Here is a 19,741-nt window from a genome sequence, read left to right on the forward strand (position 1 = left end):
TCAATACTTTTATAATTTGAAGGTTAAGTAATGTCTGTGATAACGTAATAATAGAAAACATCAACAACAAAGATGGTGGTCGGCACCACTGTAGTGTGTGGGGTCCAGCAGTTACAGGGTTCAAGTGAGTACGGAACGTAAATATTATGTAATTTTCCAATAGACTGAACACCAGTGATGCCACAAGTGGCAGAAAAGCTAAATAAGGATGATGTTGCTGTCTGACAATGGACAGGGAATACTTGACCAAAAGGTTGTGGGAATTTGTGCACCTGATATTGCTTTAAGTCCAAGAAGATTTTGTTACTTGTCAATTTCATTTATCTGTGTCTCTCTCTACTAGTATCCAGCTGTTAACTGCTATGAAAAACACTGCAGTAAGTTGGTCGAAATGTTGGCAATGTAGCTTCTTTAGTGAGTTATAATATGCGACCTAATACCCAAAATTATTTTATTCAGAATACATCACTATTGTTTGTGGAAATGGGTAAGTTCAACAATTGCTTTGAATATTTCATTCCTTGTTGATGACTTAAATTCAAAAGATATTTCCGTAAATTATTGTGTATGGTTATTATTCCTTGGAAAAAATGATACCTTATCTCTCGTTTCTTCTAAGTCCAACATATTGATATAGTTATTTAGTTCTTGTCCCAAGAAATTGAAGATGGATAAACATAAAGTAAACTCTCTCTCCTCGTTCGTTCGCTCACCCGCTCTCTCTGATTAAAACTGTGAGCCAGACCGGGATTCAGGACTAGGACCTTTGCCTTTCACAGGCAAGTGCTCTGCCAACGGAGCTATCCAAGCACGTTTCACAACTGCCCTCATAAATTTATTTCTGCCAGTACCTCATCTCCTATTTCCAAACTTAACAGAAGTTATCCTGCGTACCTTGTGGGACTAGCGCTCCTGGAAGAAAGGATATTGCGGAGGCGTATCGTAGCCACAGAAGGGATTCTTTCTCAGATGAATTTTCACTCTACAGTGGAGTGTGTGCTGATTTGAAACTTCCTGGCAGATTAAAACTGTATGCTGGACCAGAACTCCAATCGGCACACACTCCTCTGCAGAGTGGAAACAGTCCCCCAAGCTGTGGCTAAGCCATGTCTCTGCAATATCCTTTCTTCCAGGAGAGGTATGCAGGAGAACTACAGTTAATTTTGGAAGATAGAGATGAGGTACTGGTGGAAGTAAAGGTGTGAGTTAGGGTCATGGGTCATAGGTCATCAGTCAGTAGAGCACTTGCCCATGAAAGGCAAATGTCCCAGGTTTGAATCCCAATCCGGAACTCAGTTTTAATCTTTCAGTCTGCCAAGAAGTTTCCTATCAAAGCACACACTGCTGCTCAATGCCTCTTGTGGTTGGTGACTGGTGATCTCTTCTCATACACGCATTGTAGTCCATCCCATATTTTCCAGTTGTTCTACATCAAAATTAAGTGACTACAACTTCCATTATTACTTCTCTGCAAAAAATTATCTATTTTGTTGATCAAAATTCTGTTGATCAAACTTCTGTTAATAAATAATATGTTAAATATCAGTATTACGAAAAGGGAAGTTGCTACCCACCGTATAGCAGAGATACTGAGTCGTAAATAGGCACAACAAAAAGACTGTCACAAATAATGCTTTTGGCCAGTAAGGCCTTCATCAAAAATAGACCCGCCCCCAACACACACACACACACACACACACACACACACACACACACACACAGAGAGAGAGAGAGAGAGAGAGAGAGAGAGAGAGAGAGAGAGAGAGAGTTGCCTGAGACTGCAGTCTCGTGTGTGTGTGTGTGTGTGTGTGTGTGTGTGTGTGTGTGTGTCGTCTATTTTTGACAAAGTCCTTATTGATTGAAAGTTTTATTTGTGACAGTCTTTTTGTTGGGCCTATCTGTGACTCGACATCTCTGCTATATGGCGAGCAGCAGCTTTCCTTTTCATAACACTGGTACATCCCATCCTAGATTTTCCATTGTTTGATTTGTATATTTTATCTCAGTACTCTTCCGCTTTAGTGAACGTCCTTTGCAAGTGTCCTGAATGAACTAAAATATGAAGTTCATCTTATTGATTTTTCTCCTTGGAGTTCCATTTTGTATTTTTCAACAAACTAGGTTGAAATTATGTACTAGTTACACTAATTTGATGTAATGAATTTCAGTGCGAGAGTTCTGTCCTGTTATTTGTCCAGCACACAGGTGTAATACACTATAAAATTTTAAATTTATTGTACATTCTAAAGAAATGCAGTAGTTCTTGTAATTGGACTTGTGTTTTCAGTTTCAGAAGACATAGTACCCATTTTCAATTGTGATTGTGTCAGCTTCATTACCAATCTTTCTATTGAAGAGTCTGAACCATTTACTCTGTAGTACGAGAAAAAGTTTTAAAAACTGTTTATGAGAACTGAATGACACATGTTTTCACTTTAGGTTCTGATGAATGAATGGCTAAGCAAGTCTCCAGATCCTCCTGCAGTACCACCTTTACCTTCACCACCAGTGCCAAATGACTGCCCTAGGTCCTCAGCTGGTTTAGAACCTGGAATAAATCGGCTGGTACAAGGGCCAGCTTCAGCAAAAAAGAGGTGGCTTCGTCAAGCTATAAGTGAAGAATGCGATTCTCCAAGTCCCAACAGTCGACCAGGTAAACATATTGATAGATATTGTAGTCACTTCCATTTTACTTCCAATTACCTATAAATAGTTGATGTTATAATATGTAATAATACAATGCAACATTTATATTTGTTTTTAACACCATGTGACTCTTTTTTTTCATGTTTTATGGTCTTTCAACATCAAAATTAGTTAAACCTGATAATGATTGCAACTCAGTGACAAAAATAGTGCATGTTTGTATGAAAAACTACCAAATAAATGTGCTCAGTTATTTTCAGTAACTTTACTGGAAAGAGTGAAACATGGTGGAAATTACTGGAAACTGTACCCTCCTGAGCAAACTGTGTGCACTATTTCAGAATTTGACAAACAGATGATCATACACCAAAACCACCACCAAGAGACACTAGGCATATTTGGGAGGACAGTAGTTCGAATCTCCATCCAACATTCCAGATTTATATTTTCCATGAATTCCCAAAAATTCTTAAGCAGTTGCAGGATGGTTGCTTTGAAAGGGCATAGCTGATTTCCTTCCCCTACAGGAGCCTGTGCTCCTCCTCTAATGACCTTGTCATCAATGGGCAATTGATCTGTAATCATCCTTTATCTCAAGCTCCCTACACTGGTGGATCCTTTCACTATAATCCGTGCATCAGATGACTGTCTTAAAACCCAGAGAGGCGTTAACAGCCCCATACAGGATTTGTGATTCATGCCCTCGTAAGAGCTGTAACACTGGTTACGCAAATCTCCCATTTTATGTTCATAAAGAAGCAAAGCATCTTTTAGTAGAGTACAGGGCTTTACTTTCTATTTTGTAAAGTAAAAACTAAATGTACACAATAATTTTCCCAATCCAAAACAAATTCATGTCTTAACAAATTTTGTGAACTTCGGTTGTAAGGATGATGTGACATTTATTGTTACAAACATATTAATGTAGTTTGAAATACTGTTGTAAATTTAATATTAAGAACAAAAGAAGGCATACGATTGTAGAAATCTGTTCTGTTATTAATAATGTGCAAAACTTGATTACTCACATACCTGCATTTCTCAAACAGAAATTGAATTTGTCTCGGGTCCTTCCCATAACTATCTACCACTTTTTCGATAAAGGACTCCTCCTCTGATTTTATCTTATCACGATGAACTGACACCATACACAAACAACTGAGTCGATTATCTGCCATGGTAGTTCTTAGCCACATTTTCACACGCCTGAGAGTGCTGCAAACAAACATGATGTAGGCCTATGCTAATTCATACAGCGTAACCTTCTTCAATTACTCTATTGTGATAATATTTCAAACAAGATTGAAAAATAATTAGAAGAAATGTTTCATCTGACTTAAGAAATTGTTTCAAAGTCTTTCTAATTAAGTAATTACAATCAGAAAAATGTTACTGTGGTAATTAAGTATCTGAACGATCTTTCCGCAGAGCAGGTGGTTGCCGGTAAGCTAAGGGCTATCTTCAAGGCTGAAGCTATGGCGGGCAAGAATTTGGCTTTGTCCAGTAGATCAGTCAGACTTAATTCAGCAATATCTCCTTCAGTTACTTTATCGCATTTCCACATACTGATCCATGTCCGTGCTTCTTCAGTGAAGTTATCTAAAAGATCACCATAAAATCTTTTGATATTTTCAATTATCCTTTTCATATCTAGGTCACTTTGGGATTTCATTACCTTTGAGTGCAAGCAGAAAATCTCAAAAGATGCCTTGTTTTCTTCTGAAAACTGTTCTTGCATGGACTAGACTAGGGAATCCAAATATGGAATAAAGAGAGATTTTCTGTAGTACTCAGTGACAGAAACTGATGGATGATTTGAACGATGTATTTGTCGAACAACTTGCGGTTGTTGAATGCCAGTGACATCTATTCCAAGTGCACTTTGGTTGCTTCCAACACTTTTCATTATCATTTCAAATTCAGCTTCTGCATTTTCTCTGTCATCCAATAACATTTTTACAATTCCTTGAATGTGTTCTGAAACTTCTAACAAGTTAATGTTTACTGATTGTAGGATATTGGTGACAGGTTCTAGTTTGGCTGAATATTTTGCTATGACTTTTAATGTAACAATAAATGTTGGAGAAGTAAGTGTGCAGTAAAGTTGCCAGGCTTTGTGCCTAGTTTCATGATCTCCTTCTTTATGTAAAATTGCTAATGTTTCAACAATTTCTAAAAACTTATCATTAAATTTCCTTATAGACTTATGCTTCTCAGACCAGCGTGTCTCACACAGTTTTTGAAGGTTCACAACTAGGACTTTCCTTTGCATGCTCCCCTGGAAAAAAGAAATTCCTTCTTTGATAGTACCAATGGCATTTCTAACCTCTGGTAAGGTGTTCAAATCATTCACAACTAAATTAAGTCTATGGCTAGCACAATGATAGAAGCGAGCCTTGGGATATTTCTCAGCAATTATCTTCTGTACTCCGCCAATTTTACCGGCCATCGTACTGCACCCGTCATAGCCTTGTCCTACCATTTGATCTAGATTTAAAACCCAAGCAGATAAAGTCGATATTATTGTGTTGGAGAATGTTTTGCATCTAACCTTGCTAATGGTGTAAATCCAAGGAAGTCTTCTCTGACAACATTAGTTGCAAGGTCAAAATAACATGCAGAAAGAGAAAGTTGTTCTGTGCCTGCAATATCCATTGTTTTGTCTGCCAAAACTGAAAATGATTTGCTGTTATTGATGGTATTAATCAAATTATTTCTTAGTACTTCGGCGCATACATCAATTAAATCATTTTGTGTTCTATGAGAAGCATAGGTAGCATTTTTAGGTGCACCCTCAAAATGTTTCTGCAATGTTTCGTCACCTGACTGTACTCTAAATTGTAACAAATAATCAAATACAGCATTTGAATTTGTTTTTCCTCTTAAAGGTAAGTCATGTAATGCACAAAACAATACACAAGAAACAATTTATTTTAACTTTGCGCTATTAGTTTGCACTAATTTCGCAAGATTCTCGCGGCGAGTTCTTCCACACTTTTAGTTTTGTTTGTCACAACACTAATGATATTATTTGACTTTTCTATTCCATCTTTATGCCACTCTGAATTCATATGCATTTTTGGACATTCATGGAACTTTTTGGAATTTGTGAATGGGCGGCTTATGAATGAATGCGCCATGACGACTACCATGCGTTATGCGTGGGTGGAAAAGCACACAAAACTTGCAGAAGGCACCTTTAACTGCTTTAGAATAGAGAGCCACGGATATAATGTGACAGCCAGTCTGGTCGAAATGTTCTTTTTGTGCTGTCTATGTCATTCTTAAAATTATAACTTTTTTTCAGGTTTCTATGAATTCAATAAAATCTTATACTTTAGGCAACTGTCAATATCCTTTTTTTTCAATGTAATTTCCGACATCGTGAATACTGACCAGGATACTACTACCCTTTTCATCAACACACTTGAAGCCAGCAGAGGTACTGGCTTCGTCTTTATTTTCTCCATCAGCACAACTACTGGAATTTTTAGTAGTGATGGTTGTGTTTGACTCACCCTTTTCCTGTAATATCTCATCATAGACAGTATCTTCTTCGACACCTCCACTTTCATCTGTAGTTTTCATTCGCTTATGAGGTACAAAAAACTTATGTATATAGGTCATTTTGCCACTGTATACACTGCGCTTTTACATTCACAATGCACAAACGTCTATGCAAACCACAATCATGCACCACTGTCCGCTTAAAACTCACAATGAATTTACACAACCCTTAACGCGATGTGATGCCGAACCGAGCTGAGCGATGTCTAAAGAACAGAAGCTGAAATCTTATCACAGTGGTGGGAGGGAGGCAGGGTTTTGGTTCAACAATAAAACAGTGCGGTGTCCATTAGACCGGAAGCCAGCAACTGAGTTACGAGTGATCGTTTGGAGTGGTTTCTTGCGATGGATGTGGAAATATTTATGCGATATGTTCCTATTAGAACATAGCAAGACTCATCTAGAACGTTCCAGAAATGAAGGTAGCTCACACCACACCCTGCTAGATCACGTTCGTTAACAGTAGTTCCAATGACGAATATTGCCTACTTCTACAGAGAAGTGGCGATATTAGTGGCCACACAGTACCCTCGAACACTTCTTCAGCAAACGAAAAGGAACATAATACAATATGCTAATTTAAATTAGCGTCTGACAATTGTTAACCATTATTTGAAATTTGAAAGAATAAAATTTTGCCGAGTGTGTTTTGTTGTGCAACTGTATTGTGTTGCCAGTTGAAGTTTATGAAGAGGTTTGTACCTACTGAGGTGGGAACAGAGAAGGTGACATTTTAGCACACTATAAGTCAACATTTTCGAGATGGAACTCTCACCATGGGTACCATTCTTAATGGGACCACGTACACATGTAGTAGTTTGTCGATCGGCAGATTCGCTTTATTTTATTATAGCTTATTAGTAATGCCCAGAGTTTGTTAACATGTAAACGGTCTTTCCTTATCAGATATGCATTGTTTACAGTTACTAAAATGTCGAATATTCTGGCTATAGATATCTATCTTTAATTTTGTATTTTTCGTCATATAGATACTGTATAGTAGATTATTTTTCAGGGAAGAAATCTTTTTTTTTACCTTTGTGTTTAACATCCCTTTATGACACAACTGATTCTTTTGTAAAGAACGAACAATGGGCGTGCCTTCAGGAAAAACGCTTAAATGTTACTCAAGAATGCATTTGTAAAAGTTAACAATAAACTGCTGGTTCGTCTGATTATTCCCATTGTTGCCTCACTTGCTGTTGTTAATTTCTACCACGTGTGGGTGTAGAAATAAAAATAAGATACTTCGTAGGCAATAGCTGTAAGACGGATATATAACAATTTTGCACATCTTCAACAAACTAGATTTCTTAAAGAAAAACACACAATTTTAAAATTTATCACCATTTTTTAATTTTAGTTCGATTCTCCTTTAAAGTTTTTCATTGCTCTAGTTCATACTGTAATTCTGTTTACATATGTTTTATATCATATTTACATCATTTTATCGATATTTTCCAGTTATTTTAGTGGTAATTTTACAGGTATTTTAAATCATACATAACTGAGCTCCAAAGTTACAGGTATTTTTTATATTCGTAAACTAAATGAATTTTCACTAGGGGCAACTGTCCCCCCTTCCCCCCCTCCCCCACCCCACTGCGGGTGCCCCTGATACAACCCTAAAAATAAAGATGTGGTTGGAGGACAAATACAAGACAGCAGAAGCACATGTGACTAAGGGAAAATTAAAGAAAGCTTTGTAGGAATGGGAAGCAGCTGTCTCAATATCATCGTCATTGTGGATTTTGTCCAAATCTGTTATATATGCAGGGCTTGGCCAGAAATGAAAGTGACAGAAGTGGGAGCTCCAGGTGGCCAAACATTTAGAATAAGTAGAATTTTTGGTGTGGGCAAGGTGAGGCATGAGCCATTTATTTTAGCATAGTTTCCAGACACCGGCTGGTGCAGTGGAAAGAGAGTGAGTACAGCTGCAAATAAACTGAAATAGTGCTCATTATACAGTACTGATTAATATTTTCATAAAAGGCAGGAAAAAGAAAGACATAGGAAAATTCAGGATTGCAAATAAATTCCAGGAAGGTATTGTAAATCATACACAAGAACTTAGTGTATGAGTTCATGATGTAAAAGTGTTGGGGTGTTATTCATCGTTAAAACAAGGGAATCGGTAATTTTCTCATTGTCACTTTATAAACACCACATTTTTACAATTACCTGGTTGTTTTAAAATTTGAATGGAAAAACAAACTTGGCTTACATTTATGAAAGGTTCTCTCATTTCACAGCTTGGCAGCAAAGCATGTCATCATTTTGCCAAATATTGGTGAGGATAACTGATGAAGTACAGTGTGGAATGTATTTTGATGCAGTTTTCTTCGCCAGGGTGCAATCTCGCTTTCGCTCTCTGTGGGATGAGAGCAGTTTTGAAGCTGTTTGATCCAGTTCTTTACCTGGTGATAAAAATAGACGCCACAGGATTCCACTAGCGGAGTGCATTTGAGGTGAATCACTTTAATACTGCACAGTGGCAATCCTTCATCTTGAAAAATCTTATACTGTAATTGTGGCTTTGTTTGTGCTCCCCACAAGTCAGTTAAAAGCAGAAAGGGCTTCATCATTTCAGTCAACATTTTTTTTTATCTAAGGCTGTTACAAGTTCTTCAGATTTTGATGAAGTAAAGATAATAGTTCTGTATTTTGTGGTGTACTCATCAATCATGTTTTGAATCTTGAGTCCAAAAGAGCTGGTACTCTTTTGTATGTGTATCTAGATTGTTGGCAACAACGATTTTCCAGAATGGGTTATAGCATAGGCCAGTGTATACAAGTGGGTTACTTTATTCGTATCCTGTCGTTTCATAAGAATGACTTTTGCCCATCTGTGGTCCATGGTTTGGTTATAAATTGATTGGTGCTGGCATCCGGGAAGGAAGATGTATGAATATAAATATCTTACTATAACTGCCATTAAAAACAGTATTTCGATTGCCCATGGTCCTTCCATTATTGTTCTGCATTCTGCCTGCTGTGCAAACTGCTGCCTATAACCAGTGCGGCCACAAATATCTTATGCCCATGCCAAAAATGCTATTTTTTTCCAAATGCCTGTTCATCTGGCGCTCCGACTTCTGTCACTTTCATTTCTTGTGAAGCCATGCATACACCACAAATTCATGTGAAATCACTGATGAAGAGTAGGTGCGGCCACTTTGTCGGCTTGCAAGCCAGTACTAAGCAATGGTGGGAAAGCTGAAAGGAATATATAGAATCGCAATACGAGGGAAATGAACTCAAAAGACAATATTGTAGAAAGGGAGGAGGAAGTAAATGAACAGTATATAAGCCCTGACCAATCGTGCAGAATGAGACAGAATGTTGCAGGGAGGTCATTACTTGTTTGTGGATGGCAGGCACAGACGTGCATGGTTTACTGTGTGTATTGTGCACAATACAACTGTGGTTCCCTTGCGGTGATCAAATGCGAATTGTTCAGATGCTCTTGACAACAAGTATGTGTGCCCTTACATTCCCATGCAATACAACATCGGGCCACTTTTGCATCCGAATGCCCCAGAAATATGGATATTGCACGATTCAACCAGCCATTCAAATGGAGACCCACAATGAGGCTGCTTACAGACACTGTCAGACACTGATAATGCTGTCTCACATGAGTATGCAGCATCTCCATGTCCTTTACAGTGATCACTCCACATCTGACACTATTCAAACTCCTTATATACCTTTCCAGACCTGGTAACAACACTAAACACATGAACAACACTAATGCCCTCTGGAGGCCATTCTACTGTCACAGAGAATTGCAGCTCTAATAATTTACGTAATAGCTGAGGTGTGTGTGTGTGTGTGTGTGTGTGTGTGTGTGTGTGTGTGTGTGTGTGTACATTCAAAGTTACTTTGACATCCAGCCATGTCTTCTTCATGCTTCACTTTCTTTTTAAGGAAGTGTTATTAAATGTTAATGTTTTAGTTAAGTCCCCATTTAATTGGGTTCAGATTTCACCCACATCCTACCATATCTTGTGCAGCATTGGGGGATGCGATGTATGCACAATCGAACACAGGCATGTTTTGCTGATGATGTAAGATGACATCGAACACACTAGAATGGTGCAAGGTGGATAGTTCAAACAGTCTTGGTCTCCAATTTCTCCTGACCTGTCTTCCATATTTTTCTGTCTGGGCTTATCTCAGAAGTAAGGAATGCAGCACTCCCATTGATAAAGTTAAAGAACTGAAGCAACAAATTGTTTGGTCTTGTCAAGTTGTGAGGTGATGTGCTGGATGTTGGACAGAATTGGTACCTCACTGCAGAGACTAGTGCATACTGCAACCAAATGCGAGGATGACACAGGGAACATCTCTTTTGACAGGTACATGTGTACAATAAATTTTACCATTTAAAGTGCTGCACCAGTATTTTATTTTACTTTAAGGTAGGCCTCATGTGAAATTTGAACCCAGTTATATGAGGATTCGACTGAAAAGTTTTTTTTAATTTCAAATACATTTATACTAATCTGGACAGTGTTTCAGTATGAAGTCTTTGATGGTTCGTTATCACACATTCAAAAGCATTTCGCAAATGGTTCATTTGAGGACCCACGTTTATTGGAACATTTTTCCTTGTAGTGTTGTATTATATTTACCCATATAAGTTTTCACTACCAATTAAGATGTAGCCTGTATACAACACATGGGCATACCTGGTGCCTCTTGTCAGCTTGGGTCTTAAACCTACCCCACTTGTTAACTGCATCAGATATTCACTGGAAACAGCAGATTATATGTTGAAAATAAATGGGTGTATAGTACAAAAGATAACAAATGTTGGTCTAAAGTGAGAACATGCTTTTACAGACTCACCACCTTCTCAAGATTATGTAACACCGCTGAAGAAACGCCGTTTGGCTAGAACATCTGTATCATCAGAACGTTCTTTTACACCACCCACTACTCCAACGATGTTAGCAGAGCACCATACAGCTGATGCAACGAAAGGTGTTTCACAGTATGATGCAAACTGTGACAATTTCAGGGTAAGTATTTCAATTAATATTTTGATGTACTGAACGCACAAACAAAGTTGACACTCGGCGCTGTGGCTGATGGGAGCGACCATAAAGGCATTTCCCATTTACAGTCGCTCCCACCAGCCACCGCACCGAGTGTCATATTTGTTTGTGTGATTAACATAATAACCTAGAGCACTTGCACGTGAAAGGCAAAGGTCCCGAGTTCGAGTCTCGGTCGGGCACACAGTTTTAATCTGCCAGGAAGTTTCATATCAGCGCACACTCCGCTGCAGAGTGAAAATCTCATTCTGGAAACATAATAATCCTTAGTAATCATTCATTACTATTTAACCTTTATTTATTTTTCTCCCATCAGTATATTGTGTTGTGGTTTAGAATACTCAAATGGAGATTGGTTATAAATTAGTACATCAACAGTTAAAGGTTCCAGTCAGTGAGTGGATGTAATGCCTCAAATTATCTCCAGAATTCTAGCCATGAATCTCTTTTTACATTTAGTCTGATTTATCTCATTTCTTTACGTACTTTTCTTAAAGAAAACTGTAATACTACTGTATAAAATGTGTAAGTTATTTTACACCTGGATCAGAGAAATTTAGGTTACTTTCTATCTGTGTCACTTATTTTGGTAAAGCTTTATCTTAGGTGTCTTTCTTCACTTATTTTACTTTGCATTTCTTCATTAACAATTTTGTGTGTCATTAAATTTGCAGAAACTTTGTACTATGAATTTCAAATACTTTGAACCTCCCTTTTTTGCTTTCAATTATCTGTTTATGAAGTTGATGTAGTGTAGTTCTTCTACTGTATAATTTCAGAACACTTTTCCATAATTCTGTGCTGAGTCTAAAATTACAATGTCACACGTGTAGTGGGACAACTCAGCCATTGAGAATCCCCATTCTATAATGAATACATATCTTCAGTGATTGGATTATAGGCCCATATCTACTTGTTTCCCTCTTCACCGCAACAATATCCAGTGTTTCTGTGTGAAATATTCCCCGCATTAAAGAAAAACCACTTGTTGACTGTGCACATATGTTAGTACATGATGGATCCCAACTCATTGTGAACATCGTGCTCTGGAAGACATGTGTCAGGTGTTCCTTGGATAGAAAGAGTGAGATTATGCTTTATGCTTCAAATATTCACGTGATGTTACCCTAGTTCTTTTAAGGTCATGTGAAAAGTCTTGTGGATTAAGTACCTGTCAAGATTGAAAAGGATCAGGCAAGAATTCTTGCTGTGTGTGTCGTTGTTTGAATGTGTTGGCATAACAATGTCATGCTTGCATAGAAGTTGGAGGATGCCACTTTGTATAGCTGTTCTAGATGTATCACCTTCTGTAAGTTCCACAGAGAAATAAAATTAATGCATCTACTTGGACTTTTTACCCTTCTTGAGAGAGCAAGAGTAAATTTGAATTTTTTTGATATTTTTGCTTTTAGTGTTACACTCAGTCACTTCTGGACCAGAGTTTCCATCTCAAATTGATGCAGTTACATTTCACCACCATTACTCAAGGCATGTATTATTGTCACCTTTGTCATCATTGAAACACCATGTATAAACCAAATTCTTCGGAAAATATCCTAACCATTTCACTTAAGTTATTGTCAAAGTTACATATAATTTTTATGGAAAGGAGGGTTGTCGAAGAATCTAAGTTTCATTAGCTTCTGTTCTCACACATTTAATTTTACTCCACACTTTCTTTCGGTGGGTTGTACTCTTGAAATGTTACGTATTGACATGTTCACATTTAATACATGGAAATTCTTGCAAAACGTAAGTTTAATTAGCATCATGTTTTCTAAATAGGCAGATTATAGTAGCAGCAGTTTCTGTCCTATTCTAGTGTACTCTGATCCGTTGTGGTTTGTTGTGTAGAAGATTTAAGCACTCTGATCAATGTGTGTTTGGATGTACCCTTGCTGCTTTGTTCTGCAAGATTTGTTGAAGTGAAATTGCAGTAATACACTTAGTTGCTCTACTCAAGTTAAAAAGTGTTATGGAAAGTATCACAGCTGAATTATTGATAACAAATGATGATGTTACTTCATATCATTATATAAATTATAAATTCTGTATAAAACTTTGGAAAAAAATTACTGAAAAACCATGTTACTTAGGTAGACTTTCCAACTACTATTTTAATCCTTATTAAAGTGAGATCCTGTGAAGTATTCCTGAGTGGAGTACTGTGTGATAAGAAGGTTAGTTGTAGAATGAAAGGAAAGCTTTACAAGTCTGTGCTGAGGCCTGTGATGCTGTATAGCGCAGAAGCTTGGCCAATTACAAAAGACTGAGAGAATAAGATGGAAGTTGTAGAAATGAGATTGTTAAGGTGGATGAGTGGGGTGACACGAAAGAATAGACTAAGGAATGATTACATCAGGGGAACAGTGATAGTGGGGCCCATAGGGAAGAAGATCCAAGAAAGTAGGCTAAGATGGTATGGATATGTTCAAAGAAGAGGGGAGTACTACGTGGGGAGAAGAGTTGAAGACCTAGAAATCAAAGGATGAAGGAGAAGAGGAAGACTGAAACTGAGATGGGAAGACAAGGTGGCAGGGGACCTACAGGAGAAAGGATGGCTAAGAGAAGCAGCACTGGATAGGCATTTATGGAAGAGAAGGATCCAACAAAGCAATGCCGACCCCACATGACGTGGGAAAAGGCTGAAGAATTCATTTCACATCTTGTCTAGAACTGTTGTTCCATTCCTAAAGAAATTTGTCTGGGAAGTCTAAATACCCAGACTGCTCACTGATTCTTGATAGGTTTGTATTATCATATCTGTAAAATGGTAATATTTTTAAATTTGGTTCTGCCACAAATACTTGATGAAACTGTTTAAAAAAACATAGTCATAAATTGTTTTTAAGTGTTGTTAGGTAATGAGCTTAGTGCCCTTGTCCAGATGGTGCAATATTTCAGCAAGCTGGCTTGTTACCTTCCTCAGGCTGTCCTGAGGATTAATCGTTTTTTGATGGGCACAGTCCATATATATCACCTTCCTGCTGCTGTTGGTCATGGACCTGCATGCTGTCGCACAGCTCCACTGGAAAGATCGAGGGAGAAGTGTGCCATTGGAGCACAAGTCATAGTCCTCAGTTTCTTTGCGGCCACTGCTGAGCTCAGGACACAACTAATGTGACTTAGGGGCATCTGTATGAAATGATCTCAACTATGAGCAAACTAAACACTTGGGTCCCAGTCCTTATGTAGATGAAAAATGCTCTCTTTATGTACTGTTCTATACAAATTATCATAAGATACAGTCCCAGAATGTATTTGTCTGTTGCAACAACTTGGTGTCATCATAATTCATGATATGTCCTTCAGAGATGCAGTATTCTGTGACAGCTGATTTTGTTAGTTAGTCGTTATCCTTGTAACACTTTGCTCTGCACAGCTTTTCTGCACTGCCATGGGTTGTTGTCAACTCCTGGTATCTTGAGTCCCAGGTGTCCCAACATCTTTGTCATATGTGATGAGCAAAATACATACGCAACATTATATTTCTAAATTATTCTTCCAATTTTCACCGAGATGTTCCAGATGTAAGGGGTAGACAATGTCGCAAAAGGTTTTCCTTCTTCCTCTGCAAGCTGTGGCATAATAGGTTTCTTTGGTTTATAGCATGTTGAATCTCCAACCAGTAGAGTTTAGCAGCAGAGTTGCTGCACCTACAAACATGTTCCTTTAAGAACAGTTAGGACAGCCACCAGATCCAGTGTGCTATAAAGACTTTGTTAATTATGACAGCACTAAATTGTTACAACAGATTGACGTATTCTGGGATGGTGCCTTAAAAGAATCTGTAGACACATTGCTATATGACAAATGCAGCAATAAAGATAGATTCAAAACCAATTAAGGCTTAGTACTAGCCTTCAGCATGCTCAAAGCACAATGGCAACTAGTGGAAAGATCACTCATGCCACACCATCTGAAGAGCTAAGACCACACTACGAAACCCACCTCCTTCGCATCAGCAATGTCACGAGCCTGGTGTCAGCAGCACAGGGTCAGTAAGGATTGCTGCTTGTGTCCCAGTTAGGCACTACTTCTCCACCCACCCAGTGCAGGCACTCCCAGATATTTACAGGCCCATGACCGTCAGTAGATGATTTATCTGTGCTGGCCAGTGGAAGGCAATCTGTCATAAGGACAATCTGAAGGTGGTAAAGAGTCAGCTTGCCAGATTGTCACACCATCTGCAAGATACCACTCAGCTGAATAAACAAGAATAGTTCAAAATGATAGTACACTGAGAAAATCTAAAATACTGTGTGTTAAGAAATGACGAGCATCATCACGACAACTACATCTAAAGTGATGTAACTGTAAGAGGGTGGTTCGTGGGACAGTGCATAGTAGCAAGTAGCAGTCTACCTTGGGCTCCACGAAGCAGTAACATCATTCTGCAACACCTATCAGCAGTATGTACCACTTTCAAAATTAATAAATGAAGTGCATAGTTGAACATTTTGTAAAAAGATCAAAAATTCAATAGTTTTGACCTGATTTTGCAAAAAACTGTGTTCTAGAAAACTTTCCAAACTGTATTCATTAGAAAGACCATAGTATTAACCACAAAGAAAAGTTTACTTCATTATCCAATGCATGTTAATAATGCTACACTACTGGCCATTAAAATTGCTACAGCAAGAAGAAATGCAGATGATAAACGGGTATTCATTGGACAAATATTTTATACTAGAACTGACATGTGATTACATTTTCACGCAATTTGGATGCATAGATCCTGAGAACTCAGTACCCAGAACAACCACCTCTGGCCATAATAATGGCCATGATCTGCCTTGGCATTGAGTCAAACAGAGCTTGGATGGCGTGTACAGGTACAGCTGCCCATGCAGCTTCAACACGATACCACAGTTCATCAAGAGTAGTGACTGGCTTATTGTGATGAGCCAGTTGCTCGGCCACCATTGACCAGACATTTTCAGTTGGTGAGAGATCTGGAGAATGTGCTGGCCAGGGCAGCAGTCGAACATTTTCTGTATCCAGAAAGGCCTGTACAGGACCTTCAACATGCGGTCGTGCATTATCCTGCTGAAATGTAGGGTTTCGCAGGGATCGAATGAAGGGTAGAGCCACGGGTCGTAACACATCTGAAATGTAATGTCCACTGCCATCAATGCGAACAAGAGGTGACCGAGAAGCGTAACCAATGGCACCCCATACCATCACGCCGGGTGATACGCCAGTATGGCGATTATGAATACACGCTTCCAATGTGTGTTCACTGCGATGTCGCCAAACACGGATGCGACCATCATGATGCTGTTAACAGAACCTGGATTCATCCGAAAAAAAAAATGACGTTTTGCCATTCATGCACCCAGGTTCGTCACTGAGTACACCATCGCAGGCGCTCCTGTCTGTGATGCAGTGTCAAGGGTAACCGCAGCCATGGTCTCTGAGCTGATAGTCCCTGCTGCTGCAAACGTCATCGAATGGTGCATGCAGATGGTTGTTGTCTTGCAAACGTCCCCATCTGTTGACTCAGGGATCGAGACGTAGCTGCATGATCCGTTACAGCCATGCAGATAAGATGCCCGTCATCTCGACTGCTAGTGATACGAGGCCGTTGGGATCCAGCACGGCATTCCGTATTACCCTCCTGAACCCACCGATTCCATATTCAGCTAACAGTCATTGGATGTCGACCAATGCGAGCAGCAATGTTGCGATACGATAAACCGCAATTACGATAGGCTACAATCCGACCTTTATCAAAGTCGGAAACGTGATGGTACGCATTTCTTCTCCTTATACGAGGCATGACAACGTTTCACCAGGCAACGCCGGTCAACTGCTGTTTGTGTATGAGAAATCGGTTGGAAACTTTTCTCATGTCAGCACGTTGTAGGTGTTGCCACCAGCGCCAACCTTGTGTGAATGCTCTGATAAGCTAATCATTTGCATATCACAGTATCTTCTTCCTGTTGGTTAAATTTCATGTCTGTAGCACGTCATCTTCATGGTGTAGCAATTTTAATGGCCAGTAGTGTAGATAATTTGAATCAAAGTCGGGCACAAAAATAGCGGCACGAAAAAAGATTCTAAAATATCTTATCTCTTAGAGTACATTCATACTAAACATGAAACTTAATTTGCAATACTCAGTATGTCCATCTTTTTAGAGATGCTTGCGGGACTCGGTTGTTCGATTGAGAATGTCAAATTAAACAACTTTCAGCTGTCAAATTTCCGACCTTATTTTATTTGGCTACCAGTTACAGTGTTACACTATGCCATCTTCAGGCTCCTGACTGACGTGTGGGAAGAGTCTACCTTGGTTGGATCTAAACAAGGGCCAGCAACACTGGTATTAGCAGATACTTGCTACAATAATCACTTCAACTAGCACCTGCTGATCGGTGATAGTTGAAGTGACCTCTGTAGCATGTATCTACTAATACCAGTATTGCTGGCCTTCGTTTAGACCCAACTGACGTAGATTCTTCCTACACGTTGCTCAGGGGCCTGAAGATGGTGAAGTATAATGCTGAAATTGGTTACCAAGTAAAATAAGCTTGGAAATTTGACAGATGAAAGGTGTTAAAGGTGTTTAATTTGACATCCTCTAATATGCAATAAGTTGGTAGCACAAGGCTGTGGAATACAAAAATTTCATTCACCTACTACTTACCAATGATCTCCATTTTCTCTCTCTCCCTCTCTCCCTCCCCCCCCCCCCCCTCCCCCTCTCCCCCTTTCCATCCGTCCCTCCCTCCCTTGAACAGTGGGTTTAATTTCCAATATAGGCTAACAGTGCTACATAAATTGAGGCAAGAAATATTGCACTGTGAATCAAGTTTTAACTTTGGCTTTTTATGTCGCCCTGATTAAAGTCGTGAAACCTGTGATTTTGAATATGATGACTTAGCAACATAAGCTTTTTCCACTATAAAATTCACTTACTGCTTTCCAAATTTCTCCAAAATCAGTTCAAACTTGATTGTTTTTTAAAAATTCACAAATAGATCACATTCAATTTGCTTTTAGAAAACCTGTTTTCCATAATTGAGTTCAAAATAATCACAGTAAAAAAGAGCATGTTTTCAAGCGGTTAGAGAATTACGTTAGATTTTCCCTCTGTGCACTGATAATACCTGAAAATTATGGCAGAGTTAATGGAATGCACAATGGCTTCAGCCTACACTGCAACAACCTGTTGCCTGTATTTCGTTGCATGTGATTTTTCTTTTTAAACTGAGAAGTAGTATTTCACTACCAGTTCAAGAACATAAACTGGCAAACCGATCACTGTATGGATCATGCTCAATAGCTGTGCAATACGAGCCACTGATGGGTTTTTTCATCCAGATTCCCAAGTCTTTAATTTGGTTTTTTAATTTAGGTTTCAAAGCCTTGTGGTGGTACCTGTCAGCTTACAAAGCCATTTGCTAAGTACTCTACCTTCTCCGGTCGTTGTTGGAAGACTATTGATTATTTACGTGAGCCATAAACTTTAAACAATGTCACCATGGATGAATGCAATGCAGTGAGATGTTACTTGTCAATTTAAAGATAAAAACCACATGCAATGAAACACGGACAGCAGGTTGCTGCAATGTAGCCTGTTGCTGCAGTGCATTCGCTCAAATTTGCTGTCATTTTCAGGTATTATTGGCACGCATTGGAAAATGTAAGGTGATTTTCTCAATGCTTGAAAACATGTTCTTTCTGATTGTGATTAGCTTGAAGACAGTTATATAAAAAATTTTCTGAAATCAAATTCAATGTGATCTACTTTTTGTAACTTTTATGAAAATCAAACTTCAGCTGATTTTTGTGGAAATTTGGAAAGCAATACATGAATGATATTTTATAATGGAAAACCTTATGTTGATGTGTCCAAAGTTAAAACTTTATTTGTAGTGCAATTTTTTCACTCCAGTTTATGTTGCATTGTTAGCCCATGCTGGAAATTGAACCCACTGTTCTGTGAGGAAGGGGAGGCAGGGGCTTTTCAGAAGAATCATCATCTTTTTGATAAAGTTGTAGATCATTGGAGAATAGTAGGTGAACGAAATCTTCTATTCCACATCATCGTGCAATCAACCTATTCTATATTACGTTTCATGTTTAGCATGCGTTTACTCTAAGAAATAAAGAATCTGAAGTTTACATTTTCTTCGTGCAACTTATTTGAAAAATAAGGTCAAAAATTCAGAATTATTTCATCTTTCCACAGAATTTTCAATGATGCACTTAACTTTGTCATTCTAGAAAGTGGTACATAGAAGACACTTTATATCTGAAAACTTTGTGTTGTAAGGTTACTACATGCCAAGTTCCACGTTTGTCATACCTTTAGTCCATCGGATATAAGAACCAAACTTAGAATTTGTTTCAGGTGATTTTTCCCTAAAATTTTCTGGGTGAATATGGCTTGTAAGATTCTTTCCTTATTATGCATAAAAGTTATACAAGATGGCCAAATTTTCTGTTTTTCAACA

The 19,741-nt window shown here is 38.5% G+C and overlaps 1 protein-coding gene across 1 annotated transcript in view; it reads left to right on the forward strand.

Moving 5' to 3' along the window:
* LOC126248208 (uncharacterized) overlaps positions 1 to 19,741 on the forward strand; it is a 341,739-nt gene that overhangs the window by 285,607 nt on the left and 36,391 nt on the right. The window contains exons 17-18 of the mRNA XM_049949021.1: positions 2,440 to 2,653; positions 11,062 to 11,240. Of these exons, the coding sequence (XP_049804978.1) occupies positions 2,440 to 2,653; positions 11,062 to 11,240 (393 nt within the window). The remainder of the gene's footprint in view (positions 1 to 2,439; positions 2,654 to 11,061; positions 11,241 to 19,741) is intronic.

Source organism: Schistocerca nitens, chromosome 3 (genome assembly GCF_023898315.1).
Source record: "Schistocerca nitens isolate TAMUIC-IGC-003100 chromosome 3, iqSchNite1.1, whole genome shotgun sequence".
Classification (NCBI taxonomy): Eukaryota; Metazoa; Arthropoda; class Insecta; order Orthoptera; family Acrididae; genus Schistocerca; species Schistocerca nitens.